General features: G+C 44.0%; 1 protein-coding gene across 4 annotated transcripts in view; it reads right to left on the bottom strand.

Moving 5' to 3' along the window:
* The window catches only part of LOC118397695 (RNA-binding motif, single-stranded-interacting protein 3-like), a 348179-nt gene that overhangs the window by 260959 nt on the left and 66173 nt on the right, over window positions 1–21047 (bottom strand). For all 4 annotated transcript variants that reach the window (XM_052470599.1, XM_052470597.1, XM_052470596.1 and 1 more), the window contains exon 3: window positions 5743–5934. In XM_052470599.1, the coding sequence (XP_052326559.1) occupies window positions 5743–5934 (192 nt within the window). The remainder of the gene's footprint in view (window positions 1–5742; window positions 5935–21047) is intronic.

The raw sequence follows: 21047 nt of genomic DNA on the forward strand, positions 1-21047 counted from the left end.
TAGGGCCGATTTCAAGTTTTCATAACAATCGGAAATCTGTATTTTTGGACACCGATTTGGCCGATAAAAAAAATATATATATTATTTTTTTACACCTTTATTTAACTAGGCAGGTCAGTTAAGAACACATTCTTATTTTCAATGACGGCCTAGGAACGTTGGGTTAACTCCCTTGTTCAGGGGCAAAAATGACAGATTTTTACCTTGTCAGCTCCGGGATTCAATCTTGCAACCTTTCAGTTAGTGGCCCAACGCTCTAACCACCTGCCTCTCATTGCACTCCACGAGGAGCCTACCTGGTACGCGAATGCAGTAAGTAGCCACGGTAAGTTGCATTAAACTTTTCTTATAAAAACAATCACTCAATCACTAGGTAACTACATAATCACTAGTTAACTACACATGGTTGATGATATTACTAGTTTATCTAGCGTGTCCTGCGTTGCATATAATCGATGCAACGCAGGGGGATGATTTTTAAAAAGCGCATTTGCGAAAAAAGCACAATCGTTGCACGACTGTACCTAACCATAAACACAACAATATTTTTAAACCTGCATATTTAGCTAAAATAAATCCAGGTTAGCAGGCAATATTAACCAGATGAAATTGCGTAACTTCTCTTGCATTCATTGCACGCAGAATCAGGGTATATCCAACAGTTTGGGCATCCTGGCTCGTTGCGAACTAATTTGCCAGAATGTTACGTAATTATGACATAACATTGAAGGTTGTACAATGTAACAGGAATATTTAGACTTAGGGATGCCAACAATTAGATGAAATACAGAACAGAACGGTTTCGTATTTCACTGAAATAATAATAAATAAACGTTTTGTTTTTGAAATGATAGTTTCGACCATATTAATGACCTAAGGCTCGTATTTCCGTGTATTATTATGTTATAATTAAGTCTATGATTTGATAGAGCAGTCTGACTGAGCGATGGTAGGCACCAGCAGGCTCGTAGGCATTCATTCAAACAGCACTTTCGTGCGTTTTGCCAGCAGCTCTGCTGTTAATGATCTCAAGCCTATCAACTCCCAAGATGAGGCGGGAGATAACCGATGTGAAATGGCTAGCTAGTTAGCGGGGTGCGCGCTAATAGCGTTTCAAACGTCACTCGCTCTGACACTTGGAGTAGTTGTTCCCCTTGCTCTGCATGGGCCGCAAGTTTGTGGAGCGATGGGTAACGATGCTTTGAGGGTGGATGTTGTCGATGTGTTCCTGGTCCAAGCCCAGGTAGGGGCGAGGAGAGGGACGGAAGCTATACTGTTACACTGGCAATACTAAAGTGCCTATAAGAACATCCAATAGTCAAAGGTATATGAAATAGAAATGGTATAGAGAGAAATTGTCCTATAAATACTATATTAACTACAACCTAAAACCTCTTACCTCGGAATATTGAAGTCTCATGTTAAAAGGAACCTCTAGTGACTCCCCATCCCGCATGAGGGAGCGTAATCACCGACTGACACTAATTAGCATAACGCAACGGACATAAATATTCCTAGAAAATATTCCTATTCATGAAAATCACAAGTGAAATATATTGAGACACAGCTTAGCCTTTTGTTAATCACCCTGTCATCTCAGATTTTCAAAATATGCTTTACAGCCAAAGCTAGACAAGCATTTGTGTAAGTTTATCGATAGCCTAGCATAGCATTTTGTCCAGCTAGCAGCAGGTAACTTGGTCACGGAAATCAGAAAAGCAATCAACTTAAATTGTTTACCTTTGATGAGCTTCGGATGTTTTCACTCACGAGACACCCTGTTAGATAGCCAATGTTCCTTTTTTCCCAAAATATTATTTTTGTAGGCGAAATAGCTCCGTTCGTTCTTCACGTTTGGCTGAGAAATCTCCCGGGAATTGAAGTCACGAAAACACCGAAATATATTCCATAATATCAACAGAAACATGGAAAACGTTGTTTATAATCAATCCTCAAGGTGTTTTTCAAATATCTATTCGATAATATATCCACCGGGACAATTAGTTTTTCAGTAGGACTGATTGGAATAATGGCTACCTCTGTATTTTACGCGAGAATCACTCTGGGAGCATCAGGTGACCACTTGCGCAATGTAGCCGCTTACGGGTATTCTTCAACATAAATGCGTAAAACTACGTCACAATGCTGTAGACACCTTGGGGAATACAGAGAAAAAGTAATCTGGTGGATAGCCCATTCACTGCTCAATAGGGACGCATTGGAACGCAGCGCTTTCAAAACATGAGGCACTTTCGGATTTTTCACAGGCTTTCGCCTGCAACATCAGTTCTGTTATACTCACAGACAATATTTTTACAGTTTTGGAAACTTTAGAGTATTTCCTATCCTAAGCTGTCAATTATATGCATATTCTAGCATCTTGTCCTGACAAAATATCCCGTTTACTACGGGAACATTGTTTTTCCAAAAATGAAAATACTGCCCCCTAGTCACAAAAGGTTAAAAGGAACCACCAACTTTCATATGTTGTCATGTTCTGAGCAAGGAACTTAAACGTTAGCTTTCTTAAATGGCACATATTTCACTTTTACGTTCTTCTCCAACACTTTGTTTTTGCATTATTTTAAACCAAATTAAAAATGTTTCATTATTTCTTTGAGACTAAATTGATTCTTATTGATGTATTATATTAAGTTATAATAAGTGTTCATTCAGTATTGTTGTAATTGTCATTATTACAAATAAATAAACAAATCGGCCGATTAATCGGTATTTTCTCCTCCAATAATCGGTATCGGCGATATAATCGGTATTCACTCTGGCTATCTACTCTCTAGCACACTGAGCTAGAGCACAGAATAACTGATGAATTTACGAACGATCAACACCCGTTGAATATGGCCAGTGTCGGTAAAAGTCTGCAAAAAAGGCGTAATTAAATTGTTGCCAGTAGCACAGCTACATTCACTAACGCGCTGGATTAAATGAAAACACCTTAACTTAACCTTTTTGGGATAGGGGGCAGCATTTTCACTTTTGGATGAATAGCATGCCCAGAGTGAACTGCCTCCTACTCTGTCCCAGATGCTAATATATGCATATTATTATTAGTATTGGATAGAAAACACTCTGTTTGAATGATGTCTGTGAATATAACAGAACTCATATGGCAGGCGAAAACCTGAGAAAAATCCAACCCGGAAGTGGGAAATCTGAGGTTTGTAGTTTTTCAACTCAGCCCCCATTGGAGATAGTAGTAGTTATGTTTCACTTCCCAAGGCTTTCATTAGATGTATTTAGAACCTGTTTTGAGGATTCTGTTTGTTTCTACGGGCTGTAACGGAACTTTTTGAACTTTTTGTCCGACGTTCGGCGCGACCTGAACGCGCTTTTGGATTTGTTTACTAAACGCCCTAACAAAAGAAGATATTTGGACAAAACTGATGGACATTATCGAACAAATAAAAACACTTATGGTGGAACTGGGATTCCTGGGAGTGCATTCTGATGAAGATCATAAAAGGTAAGTGACTATTTAAAATTCTATTTCTGAGTAATGTTGACTACCTAATATGGCGGGTATCTTTTTGGCTGCTTTGTTGTCTAAAGGCTGTACTCAGATTATTGCATGGTTTGCTTTCTCTGTAAAGTTATTTTTTAAATCTGACATGGCGGTTGCATTAAGAAGAAGTTTATCTAAAGTTCCATGTATAATAGTCATATCTTTATCAATGTTTATTATGAGTATTTCTGTAAACTGATGTGGCTCTCTGCAATATCACCGCATGTTTTAGAACTACGGAACGTAACGCGCCAATGTAAACTCAGATTTAAAAAAGATATAAATATGAACTTTATCAAACAAAACATACATGTATTGTGTATCATGAAGTCCTATGAATGTCATGTGATGAAGATCATCAAAGGTTAGTGATTAATTTGATCTCTATTTCTGCTTTTTGTCTGGAAAAATATGGCTGTGTTTTTCTGTGGCTTGGTGGTGACCTAACATAATCATTTGTGGTGCTTTCACTGTAAATCCTTTTTGAAATCAGACATTGTGTCTCGATTAACGAGAATTCTATCTTTAAAATGGTGTAAAATACGTGTATGCTTGAGGATTTTTTTGCATTGCTAGTTATAGCCTAATGTTAGATAGCTACAATTGAATCTAGTTTGTAAGCTTTAGCTACCTGCAGATTCATAATACAGCTATGACAATGTTTGTATTGGTAGCAGTGTGAGTACGGATTATAGTGGTTCATTGTTAAATTAGCTACCTACATGTCTAAACAAAAGACTCCACTTCGGACGGATTATCACATGAACCATCAAATTAGCCAGGTGTGTCTGGGGGTGATAACGGCCATCTATTGCATTTCATGACACAACTACTCATTCAAGGGTTTTTCAAAACTCTGAAATAACACACATGTAATCATGTAGTAACCAAAAAAGTGTTCAAATCAAAATCAAAATATATTCTTCAAAGTAGCCACCCTTTGCCTTGATGACAGCTTTTTGCACACTCTTGGCATTCTCTTGACCAGCTTCATGAGGTAATCACCTGGAACGCACTTCAATTAATAGAGTTCCTCTGTCCGGTGTCTGTGTTCTTTTGCTCATCTAAATCTTTTCTTTTTATTGGCCAGTCTGAGACATGGCTTTTTCTTTGCAACTCTGCCTAGAAGACCATCATCCCGGAGTCACCTCTTCACTGTTGACGTTGAGACTGGTGTTTAGCTGGTACTATTCAATGAAGCTGCCAGTTGAGGACTTGCGAGGCATCTGTTTCTCAAACTAGACACTAATGTACATTTCCTCTTGCTCAGTTGTGCACTGGGGCCTCCCACACCTCTTTCTATTCTGGTTAGAGACAGTTTGCGCTGTTCTGTGAAGGGAGTAGTACACAGCGTTGTACCAGATCTTCAGTTTCTTGGCAATTTCTCAGAACAAGAACAGACTAACGAGTTTCAGAAGAAAGTACTTTGTTTCTGGCCATTTTGAGCCTGTAATCGAACCCAGAAATGCTGATGCTCCAGATACTCAACTAGTCTAAAGGAGGACAATTTTATTTCTTCTTAAATCAGAACAACAGTTTTCAGCTGTGCTTAAATCATTGCGAAAGGGTTTTCTAATTATCAATTAGCCTTTTAAAATTAAAGGGATTAACTAGCATAACGTGCCATTGGAACACAGGAGTGATGGTTGCTGATAATGGGCCTCTGTACACCTATGTACATATTCCATAAAAAATCTGCCATTTCCAGCTACTAGTCAACGTCAACACTGTATTTCTGATAAATTATTTTAATGGACAAAAAAAAAGGTTTTTCTTTCAAAAACAAGGAAATTCCTAAGTGACACCAAACTTTTGAACGGTAGTGTACATATTCTTATTCCATCCCCTTACATTGTGTGTATAAGGTAGTCATGTGAATTTGTTAGATTACTTGTTAAATATTACTGCACTGTCGACTTGAAGCACAAACATTTCGCTACACTCACATTAACATCTGCTAACCATGTGTATGTGACCAATACATTTGGATTTGATTTGAAAAGACTCAGGAAGAGTCTTTTCAGAGATGGCTCATGCAGATATTTCGTGTAAAATGTACAGTAATAAATCAGAGCCCCAGGAGATTGAGAGAGACAGGGAAGGTGGAAGAGAGTGTGGAGAGGTGGAGAGAGAGAGAAGGGGAGGCATGAGAGAGCAAAGGGAGTGCAATTGAGAATGCAGTGAGCATAGCTGTACAGTATGTGTTCGAGAGTACTCACTGCAGGCTGTCCCAGGCAGTAGCCGTAGCTGGCATGCGTGGGGTGGTGGGCCGGGTAGTGCAGGCTGGCACGGGGGTAGGAGACAGTGTGGCCACTCCAGGCCTCCTGAACACCGCTGGTCCACTGGGAGCTGAAGCCTGCTGGGCTCATGGCCGTCTTACTGCTGTGGTATCCTCTCACTGCTGCACTGGGCTGAGGGAGGACGGGGGACAAATGTTACCGCTCAAAAATAAGATAAGAAATGCCATTTAGCATTTTTATCCAAAGGGAGTTACAGTTGTGAGTGCATACATTTTTCATATGGATGGCCCCGGTGGGAACTAGACTCACCATCCTGGCGTTGCAAGCGTCATGATCTACCAACTAAGCTACAAGTTAGCCTTTCTCTCCATGCAAGCCCTCACAACCGGTTGCCCATACATTTACCTGAAACCATAGCAGAAGGGGCGGGGGGAGGCTGTTGATGAAAGATCTCCATTCTGGGGATTCTGGACTGTTCTTACTTTCTTTTCTCTCACTCCCATTCGCTCCTGAGCAGCTGTCGAGAAACCCCCACTCCAAAGCCACCAGTCACGGTCTAGATGTGTTCTTGCTAGAAATGTGCCGATGGGTTTGATAAGATGCTTGGATTAGAGTCTGGCAGTGTGCAGCCCGTTTGGCATGATGTGTGGGTATTAGCAGGGCACAGGAGCTACTGTGGTAAATCTTGCTGACAGGCAAAGCTTACACTGCTCTAAGAGGAATGCCTGTAGCATGCTATGACTACTGGAGCAAGGAGAACTTTGGAACTACAGAGGCAGGTCTTTGACGTACACACTGAGAGAGATGGAATGACACAATTAGAGATGGAAAGAGTGATAAAGAAAATAAAAGACTGACAGAGAACAATATCTGTGAATTATGATGACGTCCCACAACTCAATCAATTTACTACAGGCATTTTGATCCAAATTCCACTCTGCTGTCATGTCTACAGATTACGCTTGTGAAATATGACGACCAAATATGAAGAGCCATATTTTAGTTTAGTGTAACTGTGAGGCATGCGAAGTAAAGCCACCTCAGATGAATTGCAACTATACATCACGGCCAAACATTAACAGTCTTGTTTATGCGTATGTTAGATTTTCACAGGGGTCAGGGGTCGCCTCACTGGGGGGAGACTCTAGAGAGAGCGATGGATGCAATCTGGCCACACAGCTGTGTTCCCAAACCCCTTCAGTCTAATGTGCTGGATCGCAGAGGAGACCGGTGGGAAAAAGGTCAGAGTTCACCTAAATAAATAGGATCCGAAGCGACAGGTTTACGGTGTGTGCTAATAAAAGGCAGGTGGAGACGGTTCTCCCCCGAAAGCAGGATAAATGCATTTCTACTGTGTCAGTCTATAAAGTGCCCTTATTGCTTCACGAAAACACATAGAAATACTGTAGAGGGAGTGTTCGTCAATGAGTCAATACTTGCTCTGTGTGGGCAGGAGATAGCATTGAAGTATGCATCAATGGCAAGAACTAATGTGCAGGATCCATAGCAGCCATGGCTATTATACAGCCCTAATCGGAAGAGTAGTATTAAGAGCAGACCAACGCTTCCATTCCTTCATCGCAATGTCCGATACTTTCAGGGAAGTATTCACCAGTTCAAATGCCGCCTACGGCTAAGCAACCATGTTCATTTGGGCTTATAAATGAGGACTATTCAGGCAGACTTTCAGAAAAAAAGGGCATATAGTTTTCCCATTCAGAGGTATTTCTGCAGGCCAATAACACTCCGGGGAGAGATATGTTTAGTATGTTTCCTACACATGAGTTATACAGGAGTACAGAGTCATTGGCATGCAGCTGAAGCTCCTACGGGCACATGGATATTCAGCCACATCATTCGGGGAAGGGGGCTGTTTCTTAAAACACGAAGGGGAGATCTGAGGGTCCTGACAGTCCTAGACTGGAATGTGTGATTGTTCCCCAGACTCTGGCTTCGTGACACAGGTTTTCAGCAGCTCGTCAGAGCCTTACACACCGCGCATATTTCTCAATTTTATATGAGGGCCAATCGGCTCTGGTTACACAAGTCTTTTCCTGTTCTGAGGGGGATATTTTACTTGCGGATGAACAGATGTGCATGCACTCAGATGTGTGAACGTAGAACTTCTAGATTGATACAAATCAGCATAGTTTGGGGACAAGGGTGCTGCGATTTTTTCTGACTGGGGGGGATATAGAAAAAAATAATGGCCGCACTGAAGTCATCTATATCGGTCAGCTAATACAGGACTAGTAAAGGCCCAGTGCACTAGTTTTGTGAAATACATTTTACTAAATGTATTTGAGTGTTTACCGACATTTGTAACTTGAGTCTGATAATTATCTGTACAAAACAAGTTCATCTGTGGAATAAAAAAAATACCTGCTTGTGTCACGCTGTATAATGATAGGAGACAGGCGCAGGAATACGTAATATGGGTTCTTGTATTTTCTCCACCCAAACAAAAGAGCGAGGTGCAAACCTCTAAATAATACACAGGACGAGACCCGTAAAACAAGTGGACAATAATACGTAGCATGGAAGCCGATACAACAGCACGGGTACTCACAGGACCAACGGACATGGTAACAATAACTGACGAGGACAATGGGGAACAGAGGGCACATATAAAACATACTAATCAGGGGGAATGGGAACCAGGTGTGCGTAATGAGTCAAGACAGCCCGGGGTTGGTGGTAATGAATCCAGTTCAGTGACGCCAAGAAGGCCGGTGACGTAGACCTCCGGAGGTGGTGAACGGATTCCAGTTTCTTGAAATATTATTTTTTTCCCCCCCAATTTTGTGGTGTCCAATTGGTAGTTACAGTCAATCTTGTCTCATCGCTGTAACTCCCGTATGGACTCGGGAGAGGCGAAGGCCGAGAGCCGTGCGTCCTCCGAAACTACCAAGCCGACCTAGCCTACGTACAATACGGTAATGTACATTTACATTAACTGGTTTGTAAGGATGGTAAATTAATACTTTGTTTCCCATGTTATTTGATCAAGAAAAATATTGCTACAGGCGTCAATGTCGGTCCACTCATACTAGTAAAGGCCCAGTGCCGTACTTTGGTGGTTTTTTTTTTGTTTTTTTTTTCTGAATGATTTTTCAGGGTGTGCTGCAGCACCGCTACTTCCCCCAGCTATACAAATCGGGGACCAGGCTCTTTAAATGCATATCCATCTTAAGCCATTCAAGCCTCTAACTTTAAACATGGTATGTCCACTTTAAGCCATCTCAAACAATACAATAGAAGGTCTATAACAGCAGCTTGGACTCATATTTATTCCGGAAAGTCCCCTTTTATAGCACAATGCGTTACGCAAACAGAGGGATGTGCGTTATCTTCTTGGTACAAGATATTTATTCAGTCTGAGGGAGAATAACAACGTAATGATTTATATTCAACATATCTGTACCATTTTGATCCCCCCCCAAAAAGTCCCATAAGTCAGGGGGGGGGATAAATGCCTCACCTTCAATAATGAGTAAGTGAGTTGCCACTACATTAATACATTGAGGAGTAAAGCAACCAAAGCACATCTCACAGTGACTGCATCCCAAACAGCACCATATCCCCTTCAGGGCTTTAGCCCATAGAGCTATAGTCAAAAGTAGTTCAACATAAGGAATAATCTGCCATTTGGGAAGCATCCAGTGTCTCTCAGAATACCATTTTGAATGTGTGAGGCTGCTCTCTTCCTTTCCGCCCTCTCTTCCCCTCGGTAAAACTGTGTGAGGAAGGAAGGGTGCCCAGGACAGACATGTGTGGAATACAGAGCTCATTTGTGCTCCCTGTAAACATGAACAAGGCCCCTTTATGTGTTACGTAGTTGATAGATCGATGTACTATAAAAGTACCAAACATCTTTTGAGAGCAGTGGGAGTCCACTAAAGACAGTAATCAGCTCTCAATGTGAATATAAACTCCGGAACTCTTGGGTTAATCTCACCATGTGGTTCCCCCTCAGAAGAATACAATCTGACAAAACGATTCCTCGGCTTTCCAGGAAATATATGGGACCATGAAATCCCCGGCACGAACCGAAAACAACCTCTTCTGAAGTGGTGTGAAAACCAACCATAGCCAATTACAGACATGTCCGATGGCTTTTGTATTGAGGTGACTTAACAGAAATCAAACTGTGAAATCCTGCAGTGGCATGGTATCCCTGTGCAATATCGACTTTCTCGTCAGATGCGTCTAATAACCTGAAGCTACAACCCTTTTTTCCCCCCACAAGTTATCTAACAGTATCTTTCTTTTTTTTCTAGGGATGTCAGGATGCATGCCGAACATAATTACAGTATATAGAAGAAAACAATCCCTGTTGTTCCCTGCTATCTGCCTACATCCTTGGGGCTGTGTTGATGGTAGGTCCATTTGGTCTGCAAGGAGAGCTGAGTCTCCAGCCGTCATTTTTATTCCAGGTCGGTGTGTCTGGGAGGCTTGTTGGGGGGGGTCTGTGACTTCCCATTGACAGTCAGATCCCAGACAGCGATGCCCTAGCTAAGTTTCCTGTCTGCCTTGTTTGGCTTTGGCTCTCCATCGAAGGAGCAGAGATCCCACCTCAAAGAACTGTTCCTTCCCTTTTCTCCCTTACGAAAAAAAAGAAAGAGTCCAGCCAGAGTGCAGTGCGACTGCACTATGCAGCAAATACTGTGTCCAAAATACCACAGTCAACTTCAGTTACCGCACTTTTACTGCAGTTTCAAAACTGCCACCTTTGTTTGTAAGGGCTCCATTGTGCTGTCTCCCTGTAAAGTCAAGACTTAATGGATTTTCCAACATTTACGTTGACATAGAAACCACCATTACACGGATGTAAACATCACATCACTTGTGAGGTCTCATTTGAAACTGATAAAAAAGAGCAGTTTCAGGGTGAGAGACTCCAACCAACACAAACGTCATCCCAGGTAGTATTAGGTTTAGGATATTGTCTTCCAGAGAAACCTCCAGAGAGAGAGATCCAGAGAGATCCATCCTACCTGTGTTGCATGAATGTGCTCTCTGTCGCATACCGTCCCTACAGAAGTCACTTTGCAACATGCCGCCTCGTTTTTCTGTCAGTACCTCTGTCAGAACTCGCCACATGAGGTTGGGTGGGGAGGGAAACGCTGCCCCCCTCCTCCCTCACCAACCGAGGCAGAGGACTGCAAGGGTTCACGATTCTTTCTGGGCTGTTTCTCTACAGAGGACTGAGAGTGAGAACTTACCCTCGGGCCTACTGTAACTCTATCTAGAGCAGGGGGCTGAAAGGGGCCAACTTCCTCTCTCTCTCTCTTAACCTGCTTCTTTTCATGGTCAAAACACTTGAAGATCCGAGACAGTGGCTGGCTGGAGACATGCTGGAGGAGTGTAACCAAGGCAACCAGGTCCATTGAATTCTACCGTTCAAAAATACTGCGTGCTATAGGGAAATAATGCACGCTCGAGAATGCGCTTCAAGCTAATCAGAAACGAGTATTCAACAATGCCATGGTTTAAACAACTAAAAACTTAACAGTTTTGCAGTGTGCCAATATCTTCAAGAATTTGACACAGACAGAAATTTGACACATAGAACACTACGCATTGTTTATTCCAGTTCGACGAGACCACAATTACATCTTCTGTAAACAGATCTCTGACACTGGACAGTGGTGTGAAGCCCTCAGAAGTTTTGATAAGGTGATTTACTGGGTTGTCTCTGACCTGAGAAACTCCCTGGTGAACCAAGACGCGCCATTCTACAAAGGGTAGAACCTGACACATGTCTGAGTCTTATCCATCCTCTCCAAATATTTTCCTTGGCCCTGACACATGTTTATGCACTGATGAACCTGGGGCCGGGGGGGGGTTGGGTACCGCTGCGAAGCCGGATGTGAAGCCCCCTGCATCCTGGACTTCTTCTCTTCTGGGATGTGACTGACTGACTCGTCTACAGTTGTTACCGCAGGCTCCTAGGCTGCTTCCCAAATGACTCCGCATTCCACACATAGTGCACTACTATGGGCCCTGGTCAAAAGAAACACACTATACAGGGAATAGGGTGCCATTTGGGACCCACATCCAGTCTCAAGGGCTGCTCTGCTTGGCCTTGTGATAACTAACCCCATCTCCAGCACTCCTGGAGCTCCCTTCAGTGGCCCATGTTTGGGTACGTTGAGAAAAGAAGCAGTGGTCCACCTCCCACTGGAGAAAAGACTCAAACATTTACAAAAAGGTACTTCAGGAAGAAGGACAGACTGAGGCTATGACCATATACAGTCAAACAATAACGTACTGCTTTCTTATGAGGAATGGGAGCGGTAAAAGCAATGCAAGAATGCAAAAGTCTGCTAATCTACCCAGCGACAAGGTTCATTATGACATAAGTACACGCCTCTGACACTTCACACCGGAGAACAGGCAGCGCTGTCTGAAAGCTGAAATGCCATGCCGTAACCTGTTAACAGAGGTACCGAACACCCAAACGCTGTGTTGAGTGCCTGTTAATGCCAGTAGGCTAGCTATGATTACAGCAGTTATCCACTGGTTCACCCACACTGTGTCTAAGTGGCTCACACCTACACAGGAATGCTCTGACACCAGACCCAGCCCTCTCACTCTTTTTCTCTTTGCATATCTCTCTGTATGTATCTCTCTTTCCTCTCCTCGTCTAACAATCTCCCTGTCTCTCGCTCTCTGTATTCTCTCTCTCCTTCTCTGTCTCTTAATTTGCCCCCCCTATACTGCTCTTCATCACCCTCCCTCCCTCCCACTCCTTCCAATCCCTCCCTCCCATCCGCCTTTCTCCCTCTCTCTCCCCTCTCCCTCTCAGTCAGGAGATGATGGATGCATGTGATTGCCCGAGGCCCCTCAGTAGAGGAGAGTAAATCCCCGGTGACACACAGAGGGGCATCCCATTAGAATAACACCTGTGCAATGGCAGGTACAGTCTCAGGTGTCCATTAAGTGATGCAGCATGCTCAGTAGTCTGTACTCAAAGTGCTGGGGAGGAGTAACATAGACTGGCTTTAATTACATTGAAGCAATTACACCTCTGCCCAAAACCTGTGGAAATGAACCAGTCAATCTGTGTGCTTAGCTTAATTTCCAAAAGTACCTCAATGACTGCTTCAATATATTTTTGGGGGTGAAAACATTACCATACAGTAACTACACTGAGTGTACAAAACATTAAGGACACCTGCTTTTCCATGACAAACTGACCAGGTGCATGCAGGTGAACGCTATGATCCCCGTATTGATGTCACTTGTTAAATCCACTTCAAATCGGTGTAGCTGAAGGGGGAGGAGACAGGTTAAAGAAGGATTGTTAAGCCTTGAGACAATTGAGACATGGATTGTGTACGTGTGCCAGAGGGTGAATGGGCAAGATTTAAGTACTTTTGAACGGGGTATGGTACTAGGTTCCAGGCGCACCGGTTTGTGTCAACAACTGCGACGTCACTGGGTTTTTCATGCTCAACAGTTTCCCACGTGTATCAAGAATGGTCCACCACCCAAAGGACATCCAGCCAACTTGACACAACTGTGGGAAGCGTTGGAGTCAACGTAGACCAGCATACCCGTTGGAAGCTTCCGACGCCTTCTAGAGTCCATGTCCGGACGAATTGAGGCTGTTCTGAGGACAAATGGGGAGGTATTAAAAGTCCCTGGTGTCTTGCGTCTGTTAGAACGAGGGTGAAACAGCTGCCCCTCTCCCAGTGTAGTGAGGTGACATAGTGTGTTCTGTGGCAGTGTCTGTCAGATATGGCTCCGAGCCACTGCCTGTTCACCCCGCTATCATCCAGAAGGCGAGGTCAGTACAGGTGCATCAAAGCTGGGACCAAGAGACTGGAAAAACAGCTTCTATCTCAAGGCCATCAGACTGTTAAACAGCCACCACTAACATTGAGTGGCTGCTGCCAACATACTGACTCATCTCCAACCACTTAATTGATGTAAAAACGTATCACTAGCCACTTTAAACAATGCCACTTAATATAATGTTTACATACCCTACATTACTCATCTCATATGTACAGTGGGGCAAAAAAGTATTTAGTCAGCCAACAATTGTGCAAGTTCTCCCACTTAAAAAGATGAGAGAGGCCTGTAATTCTCATCATAGGTACACTTCAACTATGACAGACAAAATGAGGGAAAAAATCACATTGTAGGATTTTTAATGAAGTTATTTGCAAATTATGGTGGAAAATAAGTATTTGGTCAATAAGAAAAGTTTATGTCAATACTTTGTTATATACCCTTTGTTGGCAATGACAGAGGTCAAATGTTTTCTGTAAGTCTTCACAAGGTTTTCACACACTGCTGCTGGTATTTTGGCCCATTCCTCCATGCAGATCTCCTCTAGAGCAGTGATGTTTTGGGGCTGTTGCTGGGCAACACAGACTTTCAACTCCCTCCAAAGATTTTCTATAAGGTTGAGATCTGGAGACTGGTTAGGCCACTCCAGGACCTTGAAATGCTTCTTACGAAGCCACTCCTTCGTTGCCCGGGCGGTGTGTTTGGGATCATTGTCATGCTGAAAGACCCAGCCACGTTTCATCTTCAATGCCCTTGCTGATGGAAGGAGGTTTTCACTCAAAATGTCACGATACATGCCTCCATTCATTCTTTCCTTTACACGGATCAGTCGTCCTGGTCCCTTTGCAGAAAAACAGCCCAAAGCATCATGTTTCCACCCCCATGCTTCACAGTAGGTATGGTGTTCTTTGGATGCAACTCAGCATTCTTTATCCTCCAAACACGACGAGTTGAGTTTTTAACAAAAAAGTTATATTTTGGTTTCATCTCCATGACATTCCCCCAATCTTCTTCTGGATCATCAAAATGCTCTCTAGCAAACTTCAGACCGGCCTGGACATGTACTGGCTTAAGCAGGGTGACACGTCTGGCACTGCAGGATTTGAGTCCCTGGCGGCGTAGTGTGTTACTGATGGTAGGCTTTGTTGCTTTAGTACCAGCTCTCTGCAGGTCATTCACTAGGTCCCCCCGTGTGGTTCTGGGATTTTTGCTCAACGTTCTTGTGATCATTTTGACCCCACGGGGTGAGATCTTCCAGGCCGGCTCGGTCCTCCCCTCCCGCTCCGTGGCTCGACGACTCATTGCGAGCTCACAGAACAGGGCTCCGGGCAGCCGAGCGGAAATGGAGGAAAACTCGCCTCCCTGCGGACCTGGCATCCTTTCGCTCCCTCCTCTCTACATTTTCCTCCTCTGTCTCTGCTGCTAAAGCCACTTTCTACCACTCTAAATTCCAAGCATCTGCCTCTAACCCTAGGAAGCTCTTTGCCACCTTCTCCTCCCTCCTGAATCCTCCTCCCCCTCCCCCCTCCTCCCTCTCTGCAGATGACTTCGTCAACCATTTTGAAAAGAAGGTCGACGACATCCGATCCTCGTTTGCTAAGTCAAACGACACCGCTGGTTCTGCTCACACTGCCCTACCCGGTGCTCTGACCTCTTTCTCCCCTCTCTCTCCAGATGAAATGTCGCGTCTTGTGACGGCCGGCCGCCCAACAACCTGCCCGCTCGACCCTATCCCCTCCTCTCTTCTCCAGACCATTTCCGGAGACCTTCTCCCTTACCTCACCTCGCTCATCAACTCATCCCTGACCGCTGGCTACGTCCCTTCCGTCTTCAAGAGAGCGAGAGTTGCACCCCTTCTGAAAAAACCTAGACTCGATCCCTCCGATGTCAACAACTACAAACCAGTATCCCTTCTTTCTTTTCTCTCCAAAACTCTTGAACGTGCCGTCCTTGGCCAGCTCTCCCGCTATCTCTCTCAGAATGACCTTCTTGATCCAAATCAGTCAGGTTTCAAGACTAGTCATTCAACTGAGACTGCTCTTCTCTGTATCACGGAGGCGCTCCGCACCGCTAAAGCTAACTCTCTCTCCTCTGCTCTCATCCTTCTAGACCTATCGGCTGCCTTCGATACTGTGAACCATCAGATCCTCCTCTCCACCCTCTCCGAGTTGGGCATCTCCGGCACAGCCCACGCTTGGATTGCGTCCTACCTGACAGCTCGCTCCTACCAGGTGGCGTGGCGAGAATCTGTCTCCTCACCACGTGCTCTCACCACTGGTGTCCCCCAGGGCTCTGTTCTAGGCCCTCTCCTATTCTCGCTATACACCAAGTCACTTGGCTCTGTCATAACCTCACATGGTCTCTCCTATCATTGTTATGCAGACGACACACAATTAATCTTCTCCTTTCCTCCTTCTGATGACCAGGTGGTGAATCGCATCTCTGCATGTCTGGCAGACATATCAGTGTGGATGACGGATCACCACCTCAAGCTGAACCTCGGCAAGACGGAGCTGCTCTTCCTCCCGGGAAGGACTGCCCGTTCCATGATCTCGCCATCACGGTTGACAACTCCATTGTGTCCTCCTCCCAGAGCGCTAAGAACCTTGGCGTGATCCTGGACAACACCCTGTCGTTCTCAACTAACATCAAGGCGGTGGCCCGTTCTTGTAGGTTCATGCTCTACAACATCCGCAGAGTACGACCCTGCCTCACACAGGAAGCGGCGCAGGTCCTAATCCAGGCACTTGTCATCTCCCGTCTGGATTACTGCAACTCGCTGTTGGCTGGGCTCCCTGCCTGTGCCATTAAACCCCTACAACTCATCCAGAACGCCGCAGCCCGTCTGGTGTTCAACCTTCCCAAGTTCTCTCACGTCACCCCGCTCCTCCGCTCTCTCCACTGGCTTCCAGTTGAAGCTCGCATCCGCTACAAGACCATGGTGCTTGCCTACGGAGCTGTGAGGGGAACGGCACCTCAGTACCTCCAGGCTCTGATCAGGCCCTACACCCAAACAAGGGCACTGCGTTCATCCACCTCTGGCCTGCTCGCCTCCCTACCACTGAGGAAGTACAGTTCTCGCTCAGCCCAGTCAAAACTGTTCGCTGCTCTGGCTCCCCAATGGTGGAACACACTCCCTCACGACGCCAGGACAGCGGAGTCAATCACCACCTTCCGGAGACACCTGAAACCCCACCTCTTTAAGGAATACCTAGGATAGGATAAAGTAATCCTTCTCACCCCCCCCCCCCCCTTAAAAGATTTAGATGCACTATTGTAAAGTGGCTGTTCCACTGGATGTCATAAGGTGAATGCACCAATTTGTAAGTCGCTCTGGATAAGAGCGTCTGCTAAATGACTTAAATGTAAATGTAATGTAATGTAGATCTTGTGTGGAGCCCCAGATCGAGGGAGATTATCAGTGGTCTTGTATGTCTTCCATTTCCTAATAATTGCACCCACAGTTGATTTCTTCAATCCAAGTGTCTTCCCAGCCTGGTGCAGGTCTACAATTTTGTTTCTGGTGTCCTTTGACAGCTCTTTGGTCTTGGCCATAGTGGAGTTTGGAGTGTGACTATTTTGAGGTTGTGGACAGGTGTCTTTTTATACTGATAACAAGTTCAAACAGGTGCCATTAATACAGTGGACAGAGGAGCCTCTTAAAGAAGAAGTTACAGGTCTGTGAGAGCCAGAAATCTTGCTTGTTTGTAGGTGACCAAATACTTATTTTCCACCATAATTTGCAAATAAACTCATTAAAAATGTGATATTCTGGATTTTTTTCCCTCATTTTGTCTGTCACAGTTGAAGTGTACCTATGATAAAAATTACAGGCCTCTCTCATCTTTTTAAGTGGGAGAACTTGCACAATTGGTGGCTGACTAAATACTTTTTTGCCCCACTGTATATACTGTACTCTATACCATCTACTGCAGCTTGCCATCTTTATGTAATACATGTATCACTAGCCACTTTAAACAATGCCACTTTTATATGTTTACATACCCTACATTACTCATCTCATATGTATATACTGTACTCTATACCATCTACTGCATCTTGCCTATGCCGTTCTGTACCATCACTCATTCATATATTTGTATGTACATATTCTTCATCCCTTTACACTTGTGTGTATAAGGTAGTAGTTGTGGAATTGTTAGGTTAGATTACTCGTTGGTTATTACTACACTGTCGGAACTAGAAGCACAAGCAATTCACTACACTCGCATTAACATCTGCTAATTATGTGTATGTGACAAATACAATTTGATTTGTTTGCTATTCGTTTAAGCAGACTGTTTGTCTAATGTTGTGATCTAGATGAAGATCAGATCAAATTGTATGACCAATTTATGCAGAAATCCTGGTATTTCCAAAGGGTTCACATACTTTTTCTTGACACTGTATATAGGGTGCCTTTCGGGACGCACCCTGAGAGACTGAGAAGGTTGTCCTGCAGTGTCCTTGGGTCTGGTGCCTGCGTTCCCTAGCTACAGATGGGCCAGGGTGCAGCAGCACCTTTCTGAATGACGTGCACTTGGACTCCAGATGCCTTGCTGCTATCTCTGGGGCCAGATACCCATCAACACTAAACTTTTGCTGCACTGTACCTTCAAAACTCACACATCCGTGTGCACACACATTGGACCTAAATGTCACAACAAAATTAACTCTCCAAAAGCCTGCAGTGTGTTTTTTTTCTCTCTCTCTCTCTCTCTCTCTCTCTCTCTCTCTCTCTCTCTCTCTCTCTCTCTCTCTCTCTCTCTCTCTCTCTCTCTCTCTCTCTCTCTCTCTCTCTCTCATTAGATTAGCAAAAGAAAACAAACCAAGTCGGAATGAAGTTGGAGAAATACTGCCGTCCTCCAATAATAACAGTTCTCGATAAAATAATATTTTCTCAACACCGTCTCCACGAGATGTTTGGCTTAGTTGCAGCTGTGAGTTTCTCATATAAGGCTTGGATCCAGAATGACTCATTGAACCGCTTGTAGGAATTGTTGTACACAACCATCAAGGTCAAGGTTCCATGAGGCGCTCTTCCATAGAACCTTTCCCTGTCTGAATATAGCCCTCGTAATTGCTTGACCATGCTTGGATTATTTCTCATTCTCCTGAGGAAGGTGCTGTTCAATTTTGAGCAAGACAACTATTTTGCAATTTCACTTCACTGAATTAAGGAACGACTCAAACGGTTGTCCTTTTCTCCATGAGGATGTTAACCTTCAAAAGCATTTGCAGCTTATTGAAAGAAAGAGCTGACCATGAACCAACTTCTTCTTAAAGATCTTTGTTTGTACTTAAAGGGCTCACTCTGGAGAATGTTCAAGAAGCGCAATCTCACTATATCAGGGACAACTCATTCGGTCTTTCAATATAATACCCATGAAGCTTGATAGCTTTTAAATTCTACGATGTTTTTTTGTTAAAATGCATTTATTATTATTATTTTTTAAATATGATTTGTATCCCTTTTTCACGATATCCAATTTGAAGTTAGTCTTGTCCCATTGCGGCAACTCCCGTACGGACTTGGGAGAGGCGAAGGTCGATAGCTGTGGGTCCTCCAAAACATGACCCCGTCAAGCCACACCGCTTCTTAACACAATGCTCACTTAACCAGAAGCCAGCCGCACCAACGTGTCGGAGGAAACACCGTACACCTGGCGACCGTGTCAGCGTGCATGCGCCCGGCCCGCCACAGGAGTCACTAGAGCGCGATGGGACAAGGACATCCCGGCCGGCCAAACCCTCCCCTCCTCAGCTCCTTATCCAAAGTTGTTGAGAGATGAGTTTTTAATCAACTTGAGGGATACCTTCTCGAGCACAAACCTCTTTATGAACTACAATCTTGTTTAAGAACAGCTCATTCCACTGATACTTGCCTTATCCACCTATTTGACCACATTACACAGGAAAGTGAGAAGGGGAACTATACAGGTATGGTCATGTTAGACTTGCAGAAAGCTTTTGACTCTGTGGACCATGATATTCTCCTGATGAAACTGAAATGCATGGGTCTAAATGATGTAGCAGTGAATTGGTTTAGGTCTAAGAAATATCCTGTGTAGCACCACAGAGATACATTTTAGGGATTCCCTTCTTTCTTAAATTCGTTATTGATATGCCAGATACAGTTTATATAGAGGAGACCCTGAGTAAGGAATTGCATTTTGTTAGAGATTGGTTGACTGACAACAAATTGTCACTACATTTGGGAAAAAACTGAAAAGATTTTGTTTGGAACAAAACGTAGATTGCTTAGGGCTGACAAGATAAAGGTAAACTGTGCAGGCAAGGAGATTGAATCTAAAACAAGTGTAACTTATCTTGGTGTGTCCCTAGATCTATCCCTTTCTGGAGACCTGATTGCTGCTAACATTCTTTCTAAAATGGCGAACAAATTGACATTCTTATATCGTAACACTAGATATTTTTACATTAAAGTTAAGAAACTGCTCGTCTCAACCTTGATTCAGTGTCATTTGATTTATGCCTGCTCTGCTTGGTATATTGGGGTATCAAAAAAGCTGAAAACGAGAATGCAAATCAAAACAAAGTTTATTTGTCACGTGCATCGAATACAACAGGTGTAGTAGACCTTACAGTGAAAAGCTTACTTACAGACTCTAACCAACCATGCAAAAATGTGTTAGGTAAACAATAGGTAGGTAAAGAAACAAAACAACAGTAAAAAGACAGGCTACATACAGTAGCGAAGCTATAAAAGTATCCAGGCTACATACAGACACTGGTTAGTCAGGCTGATTGAAGTAGTATGTATATGTAGATATGGTTAAAGTGACTATGGATATATGATAAACGGAGAGTAGCAGTAGCGTAAAAGAGGGGTTGGCGGGTGGTGGGTGGCGGGACACAATGCAGACTGCCCCCGCACATTGGCTAACTGGGCTCTGGTTGGTCGGGCCAATTGAGGTAGTATGTACATGAATGTATAGTTAAAGTGACTATGCATATATGATAAGCAGAGAGTAGCAGCAGCGTAAAATAGGGGTTTGGGGGGGCACACAATGCAAATAGTCCGGGTAGCCATTTGATTAGCTGTTCAGGAGTCTTATGGCTTGGGGGTAAAAACTGTTGAGAAGCCTTTTTGTCCTAAACTTGACCCTCCGGTACCGCTTGCCATGCAGTAGTAGAGAGAACAGTCTATGACTGGGGTGGCTGGGGGCTTTTGACAATTTTTAGGGCCTTCCTCTGACACCGCCTGGTGTAGAGGTCCTGAATGGCAGGCGGCTTAGCCCCAGTGATGTACTGGGCCATACGCACTACCCTCTGTAGGCCGAGCAATTGCCGTACCAGGCAGTGATGCTCTCAATGTTGCAGCTGTATGGATCTGAGGACCCATGCCAAATCTTTTTAGTTTCCTGAGGGGGAATAGGCTTTGTCGTGCCCTCTTCAAGACTGTCTTGGTGTGTTTGGACCATTCTAGTTTGTTGGTGATGTGGACGCCAAGGAACTTG

Source organism: Oncorhynchus keta, chromosome 19 (genome assembly GCF_023373465.1).
Source record: "Oncorhynchus keta strain PuntledgeMale-10-30-2019 chromosome 19, Oket_V2, whole genome shotgun sequence".
Classification (NCBI taxonomy): domain Eukaryota; kingdom Metazoa; phylum Chordata; class Actinopteri; order Salmoniformes; family Salmonidae; genus Oncorhynchus; species Oncorhynchus keta.